We start from the raw sequence: 17439 nt of genomic DNA on the forward strand, positions 1-17439 counted from the left end.
GGACTCGTCTGCAGTTTGGTCTGTATTTATTTATTTTTACTTCTTTAACGGCATCTAGACTTAAGCCTTCCCCAGGTGATTCTCGTGTGCAGCCAGGTTTGAGAACCACTGATTTATATTCTCCTCCCCTGTCGTATCCCCCTGACTTCCCTCCACCCTCACCTACATTCTCCTCACCGCCCCCCCCCCCCCCCCCACCTCCAACACACACACTCCAGGTAACCACCACCCTGAATTTTGAGTAGTGATTGGATGCCTTTACCCTCCTTGCTGGTTTCCGGGACCAGCGACGTTTGTGATTGATCTCCCTCCCCCCACGAGAGGGCGCCAGAGAAAAATCACAACCTCCTTTCTGTCTGAGCGTCCGGTATCGCGTTGGAGGCGGCTTGGCCCTCGCGGCGCTCCGTCATCGGTCTGTTGCCCCGGCAACAAGCGGCGAAACCGCCGGAGTTGGTGCTGAGCGGCCCCGGAAGCGTGGCCGCGGGACCTGTCGGGCTTGGTTGGGGCATGCGGGAGCTCGGCGGGGGCAGTCTTCGGGAACTCCGGGGCGCGGAGAAACGTGAGTCGGGCATTGGGCTCGGCCGGAGCCGGCGTGGGGGCCGGAACGCGCGGAGCCCGGCCGCCGTGGCCCGGTGTTGGCGGGAACCGCGGCGGGCGCCGGGGGACCGGCCGTCGAGTCCTCACTGTTCCCTGCGCACTCTGGGTCCGACGCTTTGCTCTGCAAAGCGTACGTGGATGTGAAGGCTGCGTGAAGGATGCGACTGATGCGGGATCGGAGTCTTGTTTCTTGATTCCCGGCGGAAAGCTTTTCCGCGGGCGGCTTGCAGGGCAAGGAAAAAATCATGTCAGGCGCGCCACAGGTTTAAGACAGGTTATAAAGGGGCAGCTGCGGGCCACGTTTGGTCCATAGACGTAGATTATTTCCCCCCAGGTCTGAGCACTGAGTTTGAGGCTTGGCCTGGACCCAGACAGACGTTCCGTAAGCACTGTCGTAACCAGGCACAGTGTAGACCCTGCCCAGGAGGACAGCTCTGGGGTCAGGGAACGTGTACGGAGTAAGACTGCTCTCTGCTTTCAAGTCTCCAATTATGGCCCCATTTGCTCCGTGACCCGGGCAAATCGATTTCTTCCTGGGTCTCAGTTTCTCCATCTGTAAGATGAGGGCAGGCGAGGCTGCTCCCTGGGGGCTGCCAGAGCCAGGGCTTGTTGGTCCCAACAGGCAGACTCTTGACTGGGCTCTGGCCTGAGACTGATATGAATTAGGATCCCACCTCTTTTATTGCCTCTCCTTCCTGGCTCTGTGGTCTTGGGCAAGTCACTTTACCATTTCGAACTTAAGTTTCTTCACCTGCCAAATAATGGAGTGATTATAACAGTGAAAAAGATCATTCATATATGTCAAGAGCTTGGTACATTTTTTGTTCCTGAGATTATTATTCCTGTTACTTTGTGGGGAGCATAGAAAGCCCCAAGTGCTTGGTCCAGCATTGCTAGGACTGGTTCCCGGTCTTTGTCTGTAGCGCCCTTGATGTCTGGCTCACAGCTGAGTGGAGTCCAGGCTTATTTAAAGTGATGCTTTGCAGGAGCACCTGGGTGGCTCAGTCTGTTGAGCATGTGACTCACGATTTCACTCAGGTCATGATCCCAGAGTGGTGGGATGGAGGCCTGTATCTGGCTCTGTGCTGAGCATGGAGTCTGCTTGAGACTTTTTCTCTCTTTCTCTCTGACCCTCTCCCCGGCTCACGCTCTTTCTCTCTAAAAAAATTTAAAAACAGTGATGATTTGCAGACTTGATGGCACATGATTTTTAAAATGCTGATGCCTAGGGTGCCTGGCTGGCTCAGGGGGAAGAGCATGCTAGTCTTGATCTCAGGGTTGTGAGTTTGAGTTCCACGTTGGGTGTAGAGATTACTTAAAAAAAAAAAATTAAAAATGGTGATGCCTGGGAGCCTGAGCTAAGACTTCTTTGATGTCATTGGTCTGGAGTGGGGTGATTCCAGGGAGCAGCCAGGGGATGAGGACCACTCATTAGGGGGCTGCAGGAGGCTCATTTTCCTACCATTGCTACCATTCCTCAGATGGCACTCCCCACGCTGCCTTCCCAATGGTGCAGCCGGAGGCTCCTGGACCAGCAGATGGCCCGACAGCGACACCGAGAGCAGGAGGCCCGGCTTCGGCAGCAGTGGGACCAGAACAGCCGCTACTTCAAGATGTCTGATATCTGTAGCTCCAAACAGGCGGAGTGGAGCTCCAAGACGTCCTACCAGCGAAGGTAACGGCAGTGACCTTGATGGGATGGAGGCAGGAAAGCACTTGTTGTTCAGGGGATGTGGCTGTAAGAACTAAGAACCCCATGGCTAATCAGCATGTTTTCTTGAGGAAGTTGCATAGATTGCATGCATGGTGATGTTTTCCAACTGAAAATTGAAAAAAAAAAAAAAAAAAAAAAAGATCATCAGTGAATAATACATTTGCTTTGAAAAAGAGAAAACAATAAGAAATATGTATAGAACCTGGAAGTCTTCTTGTAACACCGTGTCCCCAGAGAGAATCACAGTAAACAGTCTGATACACCTGTCCTCCCATGCTTTTCCCCATTTGTGTGTGTACAAATATTCGCACACACACGCATCCATTTTTGCAGAAATACATGTAAAAAACATGAAAGTTAAAAGCATGGGCTTTGGAGTCAGACAAACCCAGATGGAATTCCTGACTGTCACTTGCTATATGAATGAGCCTCAGTTTCCTCATCAGTGAAGTGGGGCTAAAACAGAACCTACTTTGTTGGGTGTGTGATTAATAGAAAGCTATCCCTAGATATAATACCTAGTGTATAGGAATTGCTCAAATAATACTAGCTAGTACTGTTACCACATGCATATGTGAGACCACTGTACACTTTCTTTTTCTTTTCTTTCTTTTTTTTTTTTAGTTTATTATTTTTGAGAGAGAGCGAGAGCGAGAGCGCAAGCAGGGGAGGGGCAGAGAGAGAGAGAGAGAGGAAGATCATGTCCTGAGCCGAAGTCTGATGCTCAGCCAACTGAGCCGCCAAGGCGCCCCCGCTGTACATTTTCTTTCTTTTTTTTTTTGAAATATTTTATTTTTGAGACAGAGAGACAGAGCATGAGCAGGTGAGGGGCAGAGAGAGAGGGAGACACAGAATCCGAAGCAGGCTCCAGGCTCTGAGCTGTCAGCACAGGGCCCAGCGCGGGGCTCGAACTCACGAACCATGGGATCATGACCTGAGCCAAAGTTGGACGCTCAACCGACTGAGCCACCCAGGCGCCCCCAATGTACATTTTCTTATGGCAAAAGCAAGATTCTGTCGTGCACGGTGGTCTGTGACCCGCTGTCTTCACTTTAGCCAGAAGACACTTTACCGTGTCACCCCGTCACGTCCACCTCAGCCTCTCTTACTGCACAGCAGAGAGTGCCGCGTGTGGCTGTAGCGTGACTGACGTGGGGAGGGCTCCTTCTCACCCAGCATGCATGCCTATCAGCGTGAGAAGCTGAAGGAGGAGAAGCGGAAGCAGCTGGAAGCCAGGCGGGAGAGACTGAGGCAGCTGCTGCTGGAGGAGCAGGCCCTGCTGGCCAGACAACTGGAGGAGCTAAGGCTAAGCATGGACGCGAGGGAAGGCAGACTCCGAGAGCGGCATGGCGATCTCAAGTCGGCCCGAGAAGAGCAAAGGAAACTGGTAACTCCTCCTAGCCCTTCTGGAGCCTACGGAGCAGGAGCGTCCCCAGCCCGTCAGTGACACACACACGGGGTCCCTGGGCACACTGGTCTGATGAGACAACGGTAAACTCCAGAGCCTGCAGGGCGAGGTGCTTTGTGCTACGTTGTTCTCCACGTGGGTTTTGCACGAGTCACCTCAGGTCATTACATCCAAGTCCTTTGTCTTTATATCAGTCCTGTGGCCCCAGCAGGCTGCGCACTGGTATGCTTGATCTTCCAAGTGGCTGTGGGGAACGGTGAGCCCCAGTCTGTGTTTTTAAGCCTGCTGTATATTTTGAAGCAGATTGTCACATCTGGGACCCATCTGTAGCATCAGATCTTGGCGCCCTTCCATCACCACTGTGGGAGTCATTTGTCAGAGCTGTCTGGTTCCACTCTGGTGTCTCCCAGAGCCGGGGATGCAAGGCAGGCAGTAGGTCCGAAGGGCAGGCGCAGTGACAGCATGCCAGCCGAGGGGCTCTCCGCCTCAGCTGACCGCCACTGTGGGTTATCCAAAATGTGAATGAATTTGAAAAGTGACATCAGGCTTCCCTCTTTGTGTTTCCTTGACAGATTGCCGAACAGCTTCTGTATGAACACTGGAAGAAGAACAACCCCAAACTTCGAGAGGTGAAAACCAGCGAGATCCTTTGCTTTGCCTAAGTAGATAAAATCATGTTTCTCTTCTTGTCTTTGAACTTGCATCTCTTGCTGGGGCGGAACAGAGAACACCCCGGCCACCTGAACGATGCCACATGCAGATCTGGTTTCTTGGGTGTTCAGCCAATACTTATTGAACATTTGCCACATGGTCCAGCACCTGGGCACGTGGAGATTAGCTGGGGTCCTCCCTTCTTAGGAGCTTGCGGTCCAGTGTGGGTTGCAGTGGGCTGGGAAGGCCCAGGAGGATGGGCATTTGGGGCAGTGCCCCCAGCTCAGTTGTGGGTCAGAGCGGCATCTCAGAGGAGTTGCGGGGATGGAGGAGCCTGGAAGGACTTGGGTGTTAACTTGATGGTGTAAAGGTGAGGAAAGGACATTCTAGATTGAGGCAGCTGAGTGAGGAGCAGGCCGGAGTCACGAGAGCAGAGTGCATCCAGGGAGTGATGAGTGGCTGAGAGTTTGTGATGTCATATGGCGAGCAGGGGCTGCAAGAGTTGAGGCTGGTGAGGCACGTGGGCCTGGACCCCAGCCAGCCCTGTGTGGCCTTCTCCTGGAAGCGCTGGGGAGCACCTGGATGATTTTCAGCAGGGCTGTGGCGGCACCCTGGCCGCATTTCAGGGAGCAGTAGTTTTGGCAGCAGTGTTGAGGTGAGCAGGGGGTGGTGAGACCAGGGCAGTGACGGCGGAGACCAGAACAGGGTGGCAGGAGAAAGGAGGACAAATATGCAAGATCCTGGGGCAGGTGGGGGGCGGTCTGGCTTGGGTGGCATCATTCTGTGGAGACGGGGCTAGAGGAAGATGATCCGTGATGATTTCATTGATGTATTTTAACTTAAATTTTGCGTATATGTTTGGTGGCATTAATTTATTTGTAATTATATTTAGAAAATTGCCAGCCACTAAGTAATAGAACAATTTGGTGCTTTTGAGCCTTGTGCAGTTAGCACTAAGCCACGGGAGGTCTCCTTTCCCTGGCCATTTGAGCGTTTAGGTGGGTGCTCCAAAGTCTTTTACTCAGAAATGTTTATTTAGAACACTCAAGTTAGTTGCGGATGTTTACATTTGTAAGTTGAGAAAGAGATTAAACATTTTTATAAACAATTTCCCAAACAAAAGCTTTTGGATAGAGTTCCAGTTCATTTTCTGATCCAACAGATTCGCTAAACCCGTATCTCTTCTTAATAACCCCAAATGTGTTACATCTGTTGCTGTGGGGAGTACATGTTTATACAGCCACCGCTTTGCAGAGGATGTTTCGAGGAGCCAGGCAAAAGGCTGAGTCTGGCCCTCACCCAGCTCCTGCTGTTCTGGGCCCTGGCATGCTTCAGACCAACCAGGGGTGGCCTCTGAGATCGTATTTCCATTCCAGCGTCTGCTGACCTGCCCCTGCACAACCCCCAGGGTACTGGGAGAAAAGTTCGTGTTCCTTTGTTACAACTCCTTAGATCTGTTTCAAACTGCCTGGTCCTTTGGTTTACTAACTGAGTTGCGTTCCAAATGTATATGTTGGGGTCATCTTGTGCTCCCTTGTAAGATATCTGGGCCCCTCTGAGTCCTTGCCTAGGGAACTTCTGGTCACCTGCCAGGGCGTAGCACTGTGCTCCGCAGCGTCCATCTGTCGGATGAACCAGTGAGGAAATGAACATTCTCTGCCTTCTCACCCTCAGATTGAATCAGCCCTTCACAAGGAGCACGTGATAAACTCTTGGAAAATGCAGAAAGAAGAAAAAAAACAGGTGTGATATATGACTCTGGAAATAGTCCTACATGGCATGGTGGAAGTGCTGTGACTCCGGGTCTCTCAAGTTGTCTCGTTCTGGATGTTAATGAGTCCAGTCCAGGAACAGACTTTATCTCAGTTAACTTTAACACGTTAAAAGCAGACGTCTGTTGCTCCTACATGTACGAGAATCCTTTCCGATCATCCCCAGGGCAGAATAACACCAGTGGCCAGCCACTGGCAGGTGGAAGGTGCATCTTAAAGGTCGCTTTTGCTGCTGGCAGTCTCTTTTGATGTAGCACACATCATAAACTCTCAACCCGGGCTGACAGCAGCACCTTTGGGGACAAAAGTCCACACCTCCGTGAACCCACAGCTTTGCCTCTGGGTTCACTGGGGAGACTTTTGGAAGGGAAGGGATCCTGACATTGTTGAGCCCCTCCTCTGTGCCGGGCACCGTGCTGAGTACTTCCCCAGCATCACCTCTGAGGGAAGGATCACTCCATGGTTCCCACTGTGAGAACAGAGCCGGGGAAGACGCACCCTCACCCGGGGTCACGCAGCTGAAAAGTGGCATGACCTCCTCTGTTGTAGACACGTTGGAATGAGGAACAGCGGCGGGGAGCTGGGTCTTTGCTGGCTATGTGACAGATTCTGACCTCCTGCGTTCATCTGACCCCATGTAGCAAGAAGCCACCCAAGAGGAAGAGAACAAACGGTATGAAAATGAATATGAAAGGGCCCGAAGGGAAGCACTGGAGCGGATGAAAGCAGAAGAGGAGAAGAGGCGGTTGGAGGGCAAACTCCAGGCTGAGGCGCTGCTCCAGCAGGTGGAGGAGCTGAAGCTGAGGGAGTTGGAGGTGAGGGCATGGCCTCCTCCTGCAGCCGCTTGCCGTTATAAAGCAGGCATTTAGGAAGCGGCACCAAAAAGACCATACTGGGGAGGGGTGGTTCTAAGAAATGCAACACTGCTGGGTTTTCCCTTCGGACACAGACTCCTCGCCGTGGTTTTTCCATCCCCCTAGGTTGTGCGTCCAGATCCTAGAATGTTCACAATATGGAGCTAATAGCTGTTCTCTTACGTGTGTTTTAGGCTCTATGTGAGAGCCTTCTTAGAACTTGGATTTTCCTGGGGCACCTGGATGGCTCCATTGGTTGAGTGTCCAACTCTTGATTTCGGCTCAGGTCATGATTCCAGGGTTGTGGGATCAAGCCCCATGTCAGGCTCCATGCTGAGCGTGGAGCCTGATTGGGATTCATTCATTCATTCATTCTCTCTCTCTCTCTCTCTCTCTCTCTCTCTCTGCCCTTCTGACCCTATACCCAACTCACATGTGCTCGCTCTCAAAATTTATACCAAAAAAAAAAAAAAAAAAAAAGGAACTTGGATTATCCAGTGCACTAAGTAGACTTGACTTAGTCTGATGTTCTAGCATGCAGCTACAGCTCTCCCCAGCTAGCATGTTTTGGATCTCAAGGCATAAACCATGAGGTCTTTGGTTTCGGAGGCTGTTCTGAGAATACTGTGCAGTCTCCCTGAGCTAGATACCTGGGCTAGATTTTCTCATCTGGCTGAGGGAAAGCCCGTCCTTCGTTAGGCCCAAATGATTCCAGAACCAGATCCTTAATGCCCACTATCTGCTAGATGCTGAGCACTGAGCTGGGTGCTAGAGATACAGCTGTGAGCAAGACCCACGGTCCTGGCCTTCATGGCAGGAACCATGTCAGGTGCGGAAGGGAATTAAGTTATAGGAAGATGTGAACAAGTGCAGGGTCCTGCAGGAGCATGGAGCATGGATCTGATCCTTGTCCACAGGCCTGGGAAAGGCTCTTGGAGGAAGCGAGTGCGCTGGGCCAAGGGCTCAGAGCCCAGAGGTAAGAGGGAGTTCTGATCACCAGGTGGCCGGGCCAGCCCTGTTGCCTGGCATCTGCCGAAAATGCACACGAAGAGTGAAGGAAGCTCCGTTTCTGATGACCTTAACTGGGTGCACTGTTGTCACCACAGGCCACCAAACTGAAGAAGGAGCAGGAGAATCTGCTGAAGCAGCGGTGGGAGCTGGAGAGGCTGGAGGAAGAGAGGAAGCAGATGGCAGCCTTCCGGCAGAAGGCGGAGCTGGGGTGTGTGTGCCCAGACGGGCAAGCCTCGTGCTTTCTCAGACTTGCATTGCTGTCCCAAACCAGAAAGATCTGTAGTAAGTAGCTATCTGGCCCCCGCTAATCGTTCATAAGACACTGAAGGCAGACCGTATTTTGCTCCTTTCTAGACGTTTTTTGAGACATCAGTATAACGTGCAACTCAATAGGCGTGCACAGCAGATCCAAGAGGAACTGGTAAGTCTGAGTCAGCCTGGCATTTCTTTCACCCTTTTTGGAAGAAAATGCTTTCCATCGCTCAGAATGAGTGCGTTCTCGCAAGAATAACACACTAGGGGAGATTCCTCCTTGATGAGCTCGCGACCCCCACCCCTCCCCAGGGGGGTCTGCTTTGTTGTGTATTCTAGATACATTTACCCAGCACACACAGAGGGCAGTGGTGGGGTTCTTTAAAACCTGAAGTGGCATTCCTCAGCACAGTCACCTAACAGTAAACCTCAAATCCTTGGAATGAGTTTGTTCTTTTTTACTGGCTGCTCAGTGTTCCTGTCAGGTATGTCGATGGGCTCTCTAGTGACACGGGGACAGGGATAGTGAATGAGGGAACCCGCCTACCTCTATCCCTGCCTGCTACCGTCAGGGTGGTCCAGGGGTGGCAGCGCCACTGCTGTTCCCGAGTACATTTTTCCGTCCCAGGACCTCCCAAGTCCCTTGTTCTTTACTGCATCTCGCTATGGACATGTCCACTACAGCCAGTTCCCTACAGATGCGTTTTGGGTCATTTTTGTTTTTCCTCTACGGGGCCTCTGCAGTGAGCATTTTGTGCATTTGGTTTTGTGCCTTTGGGTCTCTAGTCCATATTCTTAGAAGTGAAACTGTTGTCCAGCCGTGTTCTCAAAAGCTGTGCTACCAGGCATGTCCGAGGGCAGGGACAGGTGCGTGGTGGCAAAGGGGCCTCTCCTGCATTATTTTAAACCACTCCTAAGTGGTTATACCCTGACTCTTCCCATCTCTATGTAGGGAAGCTTTGGAAGCATCACGAACGTCTGCTGTCAGTGCTGAGTGCAGAAAGGGGGCGCTGTGGGAGCTGCGGTGGGTGGGGGGGGTGCTGTGGCTGCAGAGGGGCGCCCACCGCGCTTCCTCCTCCACCCTCTAGGAGGCGGACAAGCGCATCCTGCAAGCGCTCCTGGAGAAGGAGGATGAGAACCAGCGCGAGCACCTGGCCAGGAGGGAGCAGGCCGTGGCCGATGCGGCGTGGATGAAGCAGGCCATCGAGGAGCAGCTGCAGCTGGAGAGGGAGCGGGAGGCAGAGCTGCAGCTGCTGTTGAGGTGAGAGGCGGTGCCTGCCTGGGCTGGACCCTCCCAGCCTCTGCTCTGGTCCCTTATGTCTCCGCAGGCCACCACCAGGGTCTCCTGTTGTCACTGAAGCATCCGTCCTTGTTAATCTGCCCATGGGGAGGAGCACATGTTTGCTAGCAGACCCGGCTTGCAGGGGTGTTTCCCTTGTTATTTAAGGTGGAAATCACTAGGGTTTAGAGTAAGGATCTGTTCATTTAAGATCTTAGAAATTTGAAAGGAAATTGTTACAAATTATGGAGATGCTGAATGCTTCTTAGGTCTTTTTTAAATGGGTCTGGATCCTAAAAATCTAGTAGATTGAAAAAATTGAATAACATGTCACATTTATTGGGCACTTCTTGTGGGTCAGACACCGTGCAGAGCGCTTTACCATCCACCTCTTATTTAATCCTGACATCCATCCGCAGGGTAGGTACTCAGGTCACTTGAGGAGGTCACTGACTTGCCTCAGGCCACAGGGCGAGCTAGCAGTGACCCCAGGAGCAAAGTGACAGAGCTCAGGCACAGCAGGGCTCCTCTGCCTCTCCAGGGTCCTGGTGGCTTCATTTGCCATGGTGTCTAAATGGCCTGGGTGCAAGCCATCACAGTTGTGTTTTGTAAGGAGGTGGGAGCATAACCCAGGCAACTTAAAGTACTTCCTGTAGGAGTACTCTCCATGAGCTAGTCCAGAGTTGTAAACTGTGAAGAGTTTGCACGCAGAAGTGGGTTTGAAGGTTGGCCCTATGGAACGTGTGTACCTGATGCGCTGGAGCCCTGTCACGTCTTTAGTTCTCATCTGCCATCAGTGGTGGCAAGGAGCCTGCTGTCATCCACTCTGTGTTCCCAGGGAAGAGGCCAAGGAAATGTGGGAAAAGAGAGAGGCGGAGTGGGCCCGGGAGAGGACCGCACGAGACAGACTGATGAGCGAGGTAATCCTGGCTGCGAGCGCGTACTGACCCTGCCAAATGGTCTGGAACACAGGCCTCTCTGCTTATTTTAAATAGACTTATTTAAAAAACAAATTTTTTTTTTTGATGTTCTTGAGAGAGAGACAGAGACAGAGCATGAGCAGGGGAAGGGCAGAGAGAGAGGGAGACACAGAATCCAAAGCAGCCTCCAGGCTCCCAGCTATCAGCACAGAGCTTGATGTGGAGCTGGAACTCACAAACCACGAGATCATGACCTGAGCCGAAGTTGGGCGCTTAACCATCTGAGCCACCCAGACGCTCCTTTTAAATAGACTTCTAATGTCATTGTGAAAGTAGTATCAGCTTTTTAGAAGAAAATTCAGGAGTACAGGAAGTAAGAACAAAGTCACCCAGGTCCCCATTATTTGCATAGTCGCTGTTACTCTGTTTCTTCCACTCTGTGTGGAAACGTGCAAACATGTCTTTCTGCGTATTCCTTATTATACTATCTGTTGAGTTCCAGCATTCTAATGCACTATTCCATCTCCTTTGTAGATATTTTGATGATATCACACTTAATGTATCACGTTGGGTGTACTGTGGGTTTTTTTTTCCTATTCCCCTCTTGTGGGTGTTCTTTTTATTCTGATTTTTATTCTGATTTATTCCTGAGGTGTTACAAGAAACATTGCAGTGAACATCTTGGTTCATAAGGCTTTCCATTTTTAGGAAATGGAAATTTCCTAAAAAAAAATCCTATTTAGGATTTTTTTCTTTGGGGTGCATAACCAGAAGTGGACTCTTGAAAGAACACAACTTGTCAGTATTTAAGTAATGCGTTAAGATGTACCCCAATTTAAAAGGAATGAGGGGCACCTGGGTGGCTCATTTGGTAGGATACGTGGCTTTTGATCCCAGGGTCATGAGTTTGAGCCTGCATTGGGTGTGGAGATTACTTAAAAAAAAAAATTTTTTTTTTAAAGAAATCTTTTAGAAAAAATCTTTCATTATCCATGTATTGAAAATTAAAGTGGCTTAAAAATGGAAATATTTGCATGTCATTTTGGAATCCGTGGGAAGTCCGGTCCAGTGGGGCTCTCTCCCTTCTGTGAATACCAATACTCTGCAACACCTTTGATTTTCCCTATTAAAAACGTTCCTCTTGTGTTGAGCACTGGGTGTGATATGTAATTGATGAATCACTAAATTCGACTCCTGAAACCAATATTACACTATATGTTAACTAGAATTTAAATACAAATTTGAAAATGAAAAAAAAAATTCCTCCTAGTTGTGGCCATTTTACGTGTCCTGTCCCGGGAGCATAACTGTTGGGTACGGCAAGTGGCTTCCCACCGTTCTTGATTCTTGAGTCCTGACTGCTCTAGATGTGATCCTGTGCTGTGGCCAGGTTTCAAGCCCAGCAAGGTTTCTGCAAGTATTTAGAGCCCGAAGGTTGAGGGGATGACCCAGATTACTTCCGGTCATCTGTGTGGCTTGTGGTTTCTTTCTTTTTCTGGAACCTACCGATAGGGAGTGAGGCTCACAAGCTTGTTGCTGTTTCTGTGCCTGGGGAGGGAGCTCCATCCGCCTCCTTGGATCTTGTCAGTGCCCAGCTGTCTCTCCCTAACGCGTGGTCTGTGTGCATTTTCTGTGTGGTGGGGACGGGTGGGAAGCCGGGCTGACGTTGCATGGGCCATTGCTGTGATCTGACTTGCCTTCACGTGGGGTATTCGGGCTTGAGGCTGAGGACGAGGCTGGGTCTTGGGGCAGCTGTAGCCTGTCCACAGCTTGTGGAATAGGGAACTGCTAAGTCGAACTGAAATCTGCCCTTTGCCTTCCTGCTGAGGGTAGGTTCTGACCGGGAGACAACAACAAATACAAGCAAAGCTTGAACAAAACCGACGGGCACAAGAGGAATCCCTGAGACACCGGGAGCAACTTATTCGAAATCTTGAGGAGGTCAGAGAGTCAGCTCGTCGTGAGAAAGAGGAGAGCAAAGAACTGAAATCGGCCAGGAAACAGGAGCTGGAGGCCCAGGTGGGCTGAGCCTGGTGGGGGAGGAAGCCTCAGCAGGGGAATGTGAGCGGCAGGCCGCTTGCTGTGGCCTCTGCACCGTTATGGCACCGGATGCGGGCACCCTTGACGTATTTCCACATCCAGGCACTAAGACCTTGTCCGAGAGGCCCACATCTGTGAGCTCAGCACACCCATTTCATTTCCAGCTCAAACCCCGACCCTCCTGATTCGTTCCGGCGCCACTCCAGGTCCTCCATGTGTGTGGGAGCGAGGCTGCTGTGCCTACCTGTTATCCCTCTCCTGTCTGCCTCCACAGGCATGTGGCTCGCTGGGCCACCGTTCTCTGTTCAGTTTGGAACCTGGTAGAGAACACAGAATCTTCCAAGCACGTGGCCACACCTGGAGCTTTTCACAAGCTGCACGTTACCATGCGTGCAACCTTTCCAGTCTCATCAGTGCCCTTCCCTCTTGTACTTGCCATCACTGTGCCTTAGCTTGGATTCTCTGACTGGGGTAGATCCACAGGCTTTCCCTCGTGACCTGAAGCAGGGCTCTGCCCAGGGAGCTCTGTCCCGGCTGACTTTGTTCTTGGTGGCCAGGTTGCAGAGCGCCAGCTGCGGGCATGGGAAGAGGACCAGCAGGAGGAAGAGGAGGAAGAGGAGGCCAGGCAGGCAGAGCAGTTCACTGACGCCTTACTGCAGCAGGAGGTGAAGATGATGGCCAAGCAGGGCTCCTGGCCCAAGGTAAGGAGTCTGAAGGGCACAGGCTGCTGGCGCCCAGCCTGGCCCCTGCTGTCCCAGGCCTGTTTGTAGCCCTGTCCTAAGCTCCGCTTCCCAGCCAGCTCAGATTCCTCCCTCGTTCCTCTTCTCTTGTGTTTCTCCCTTCTCGACCAGTCGGGAGCCTCGACACACATCTTAGCCCTTGTTTTGGCCTCAGACGGCCCTTGAGGAGATTTTTTTTTTTTTTTTTTAATTTTTTTTTTTTTTTTTAACGTTTATTCATTTTAGAGACAGAGAGAGACAGAGCATGAATGGGGGAAGGTCAGAGAGAGAGGGAGACACAGAATCCGAAACAGGCTCCAGGCTCTGAGCTCTCAGCACAGAGCCCGATGCGGGGCTCGAACTCACGGACCGCGAGATCGTGACCCGAGCCGAAGTCGGTCGCCCAACCGACTGAGCCACCCAGGCGCCCCCCTTGAGGAGATTTTACTCTGGGCCCTGACTGCTGAGGTGCATGTCATTTGGCCCTGTTTGGGACCAGGAGCCATCTAAGAGCTCTGGCACGGCAGGGGAGAGGTGAAGAGGCAGCTGTCCAGACAGTGGGGCCCAGGCGAGCAGGGGCCTGGTTTCCCTTCCTCTCAGCACCTCTGGTTGCCCCTCCCCTCCCTGATCCTCTTGTCCTCTTCCATCCTTCCCTGTCCTCAGAAGTACGTGAGAGGCCCCTGTGCACGACGCACAGAGAAGCGAGGGTTGCCCCCCTACTCCCAGAGAGCTGGTAACTAATGAAGCCCCTGGGAGCTGGGGGAGGGCCCGGCGGGCATGTTGCGCCTGCCCCTCCTTTACCAGGGCCGCTCAGCCACCCTGGCGCTCCAACGTGCTGCGAGACGAAGAGGCTGGCTCCTTTGTTTTCAGGTGACTCTGGGAAGCCCGCCCACGAGACAGAGCAGGTGCTTCACCTGCCACAGAACTGCTTTGTCCTCACCGGCTGGGGCTCTTGAGGTGCAGGCTAACATTTTGGCACGACACTTTGGACCTTTCATGTCTTGGGAAGGTCTCAGCGACGCACAGTCCCATAATAGACATGTAAAGTCAGATTCTACATCAACGCCAGGAGCTGTGGGCTGTGTCCTAGGGCAGGATATATGGTTTCCTGTTGCCTCACCCTAATTGTAAGCTCGCTTGACCAGGGATCATTGAGTGCCTCAAGATCGGGTTTTCACGGAGCACATGTGGAAATGTTACAAAAAAGGTAATAAAGTACCTCATTTGTGGTTTAGGGTCCAAGCTTTCTCAGTTGTAAATGAAAACAGCTAACTATACCAGGCTTTCAGCTCTTATTTCGGTTGGGATCAATTCCCAATGCTCCAGAGACTGCTGATCTAATCAGGCTTCTGTTTTCTTTCTTTTCTCAGCCCTACGGACATCCCAGAATTGCTTGGAACTGACTTTGTTGGTGTTGGAAGCACAGAGTGAGGTCCCTGAGGCCTTTGATATGCAGGCACCAGACAGCTGTACGGTGTTCGGTTCGAGTGTTCGGGTCGCTGTGTAACGGTTCACTGAGCCTGTTGGGGTCCACAGTCAAACAGAGCAAGGGCCTCACCAGCCAGCATTCTATAGACATGCAGCACCCAGCAGGAGGCCTTTTCCTGCCTTTCGTATCCAAGAAAGGGGCTCTTACAGTCACATGCTGAGAGTGCTGCCACACAGTCCCATGAGAGACCGATAATTGTCAACCTCCAGTAAAGACTCCAGCTGGAGAAATGAGGAAAGTTTCTCAGTTTTTAAACTTGCCACTTAAATTTCACTGTTCTGTCGATAACAGACTCCTAAGTGTCAGTTCAGTTTCTTTCACAGTTTATTAATTTAGTGGCCCCAAAAGGATCATGTCTTATTTTCTGGAAGAAGAAAAGCTGTGAACTCTGAGACAGTCTGATGTGCTCCACGGATGCTTTCCGGAAGGGTGTCGAGAAATAGGTCTTTCCTCCTTTAGGAAACGTGGTGGAATTTCCATGGAGCACTCTGTGTGGTGATCCCAACATGTATGTTAGTTACTAAGCCCCAAAAGGGGGCCTCAAAAGGCCACCTGGTTGGCTAACGTTTTGGCACGACACTTTGGACCTCTTGTGTCTTGGAGGAAGGTCTCAGCGACAGGCAGCCTTGTAGGATTTATGTGCCCAGAGGAAGGGGCACGGGGCCTGAAGACTAGATCACACTCAACCAGATCGGCCAGAACTTTCTCCTCCCACTGTTCTAACAATGTGACACAGTTCTAGATTAATCTCTACAAATAGCTACAAGTTCCTTGCAGCAATAACCCTATTTTTATTTGTATTTTTTTTTCATATTCTCCCTCTGAGGTTTCAGTTTTCATTATACTGTATTTAAGGTTCCACATTTCAGTAAATTATAGCTAATTATAGATAGGGCTGTGTGCCAGGTTGTTAAAAACCAGAGTTTATTTTTTAAAAATCCTGAGTGTAAAGGCTGCATTGCCTTTCACATCCATTGTGCTATAAAAACAAACGGAGCAGCAAACTGCATCCTTAATCTGTTTTTCGTTTTCTTGTCTTGAATTTCTTTGGATAGGACCCCCTGAGCACCACTTTCGTTATGCTTGCTCATATTTGCTTCCTCCATTTCAGATGTTGGTTTATCGTGAAATAAAGTTTTGGTCTGACAGCATGGCTTCCAGACTTTGTTACTGTTGCTTGTATTAATTATCGCAAAGTGGGTTGTATGGAATGATAGATTTTTACTGATTTAATCCATCTCTCCTACAGCTTTCCATATTTTCTATGACTGCTCACATTTTCTGGTTCTACTCATTTTTCTTGTGAAAGTGGTGTTGTCTCCCCTCCAATTTCCACTGGATCCTCTTTTAAGTAAACCACAGGGAATTATTAGGAATCCTATACTGTCTGAGCTCCAGTACAGAGTAGATGTGGACAGATGGGAAATAAGAACATAAATATTTACTGAATATTTTTTATTTCTTTGAATATCTTGTTTTTGAAGCCTGCTGGTAATATTCCTTATCGGCACTAAAAATCTGTGTTGTGCTGGTTCTCTACCCTAATTCAGTTGGTTAAGCGTCAGACTCTTGGTTTCAGTTCATGTCATGATTTCATGGTTTGGTTGGTGGGATCCAGCCCTGCCTTGCTTGGGCTCCAGGCTGACTGCAGGGAGCCTGCTTGGGATTCTCTCTCTGCCCCTCCCCTGCTATCTATCTCTGAAAAGAAAGAAACAAAAAATAAATGTTTCTTTAAAGGAAAAAAAAAAAATTCCTAACCTCGGCCAAAATAATTGTTTCTAAGTTTAGAGCTCCCAGGATAGCCCACACAGTCCTCTTGTCTCATGTATAGTTTGTGCTGTGATTACGTATGTGTATCGCCTTTATTGTTTTTAAGCACCTTTTTCTACTCCCTGTAAAACTAGTGATTTCTTAGGTTATTCTTCACAGATCTTCTGCGCAGTTCAGTTCCTTTAGAACAGATGGTGCAGAAGCCACTACTGATAAAATGCTTATTTTTTGTATTTTCACTCTTTCTGCTCATTCAGCACATATTCTGGGTTAATTCTCGAGAAGGGTGTAAGGTCTGTGTCTGGATTCATGTGTTTTTGGCCTGTAGGTGTCCAGTTGTTCCAACACCATCTGTTGTATGGACTTTCCTCCTTTGTCAAAGATCAGTTGACTGTATTTATGTCAGTGTATTTCTGGGCTTCTCACTCTGTTCCATTGATCTGTTTATTCTTTCGCCAATACCACAAACTTCTATAATCAATACCACTGTCTTGATCACTGTTGCTTTATTGTAAATCTTGAAGTCAGGTAGTAGCATTTGTTCTTCTCCTTCAATATTATGTTGGGTCTTTTGCCTTTCCACATCAACTTTAGAATCATTTTTTCAATATCCACAAAAGAACTCGCTGGAATTTTTTTATTTTTAAGTAGTCTCTATACCCAACATGGCACTCCAACTTGCAACCCCGAGAAGAGTCGGCCGCATGCTCCACTGACTGAACTAGCCAAGTGCTCCAGTTGCTGGGATTTTGACTGGGACTGTATTGAATCTTTAGATCAAGTTGGGAAGAAGTGACATCTTAACCTTACTATCCATGGACATGGAATATTTCTCCATTTCTTTCTTTTCAGGAATTTCATTCATCAGAATTCTGTAGTTTTCCTCATCTAGCTCTTATACTATTTTTTTTTTTTTTTTTTAGGATTTATACCTACAGTATTTCATTTTTGGGTGCTAATGTA

General features: G+C 49.9%; 1 protein-coding gene across 1 annotated transcript; it reads left to right on the forward strand.

Annotated features, from left to right (window-relative positions):
- The first annotated feature begins 400 nt into the window (after positions 1-400).
- LOC102961148 (trichoplein keratin filament binding) lies at positions 401-15854 on the forward strand. The gene is made up of 13 exons (XM_042962148.1): positions 401-559; positions 2079-2272; positions 3488-3698; positions 4292-4348; positions 6045-6113; positions 6784-6957; positions 8103-8215; positions 8362-8428; positions 9348-9520; positions 10377-10458; positions 12292-12477; positions 13056-13199; positions 14588-15854. The coding sequence occupies exons 2-13, from the start codon at positions 2079-2081 to the stop codon at positions 14618-14620; spliced, it is 1503 nt and encodes a 500-aa protein (XP_042818082.1). The 5' UTR covers positions 401-559; the 3' UTR covers positions 14621-15854.
- Positions 15855-17439: the final 1585 nt, after the last annotated feature.

This window comes from Panthera tigris, chromosome D3 (assembly GCF_018350195.1).
Source record: "Panthera tigris isolate Pti1 chromosome D3, P.tigris_Pti1_mat1.1, whole genome shotgun sequence".
Classification (NCBI taxonomy): Eukaryota; Metazoa; Chordata; class Mammalia; order Carnivora; family Felidae; genus Panthera; species Panthera tigris.

Coding starts and splice junctions, on each gene's coding strand:
- LOC102961148 (XM_042962148.1), top strand. CDS start 2,079: ATGGCACTCCCCACGCTGCCTTCCCAATGGTGCAGCCGGAGGCTCCTG. Junction 4,349..6,044: donor ACAACCCCAAACTTCGAGAG/GTGAAAACCAGC, acceptor TCTCACCCTCAG/ATTGAATCAGCCCTTCACAA. Junction 6,114..6,783: donor AGAAAGAAGAAAAAAAACAG/GTGTGATATATG, acceptor GACCCCATGTAG/CAAGAAGCCACCCAAGAGGA.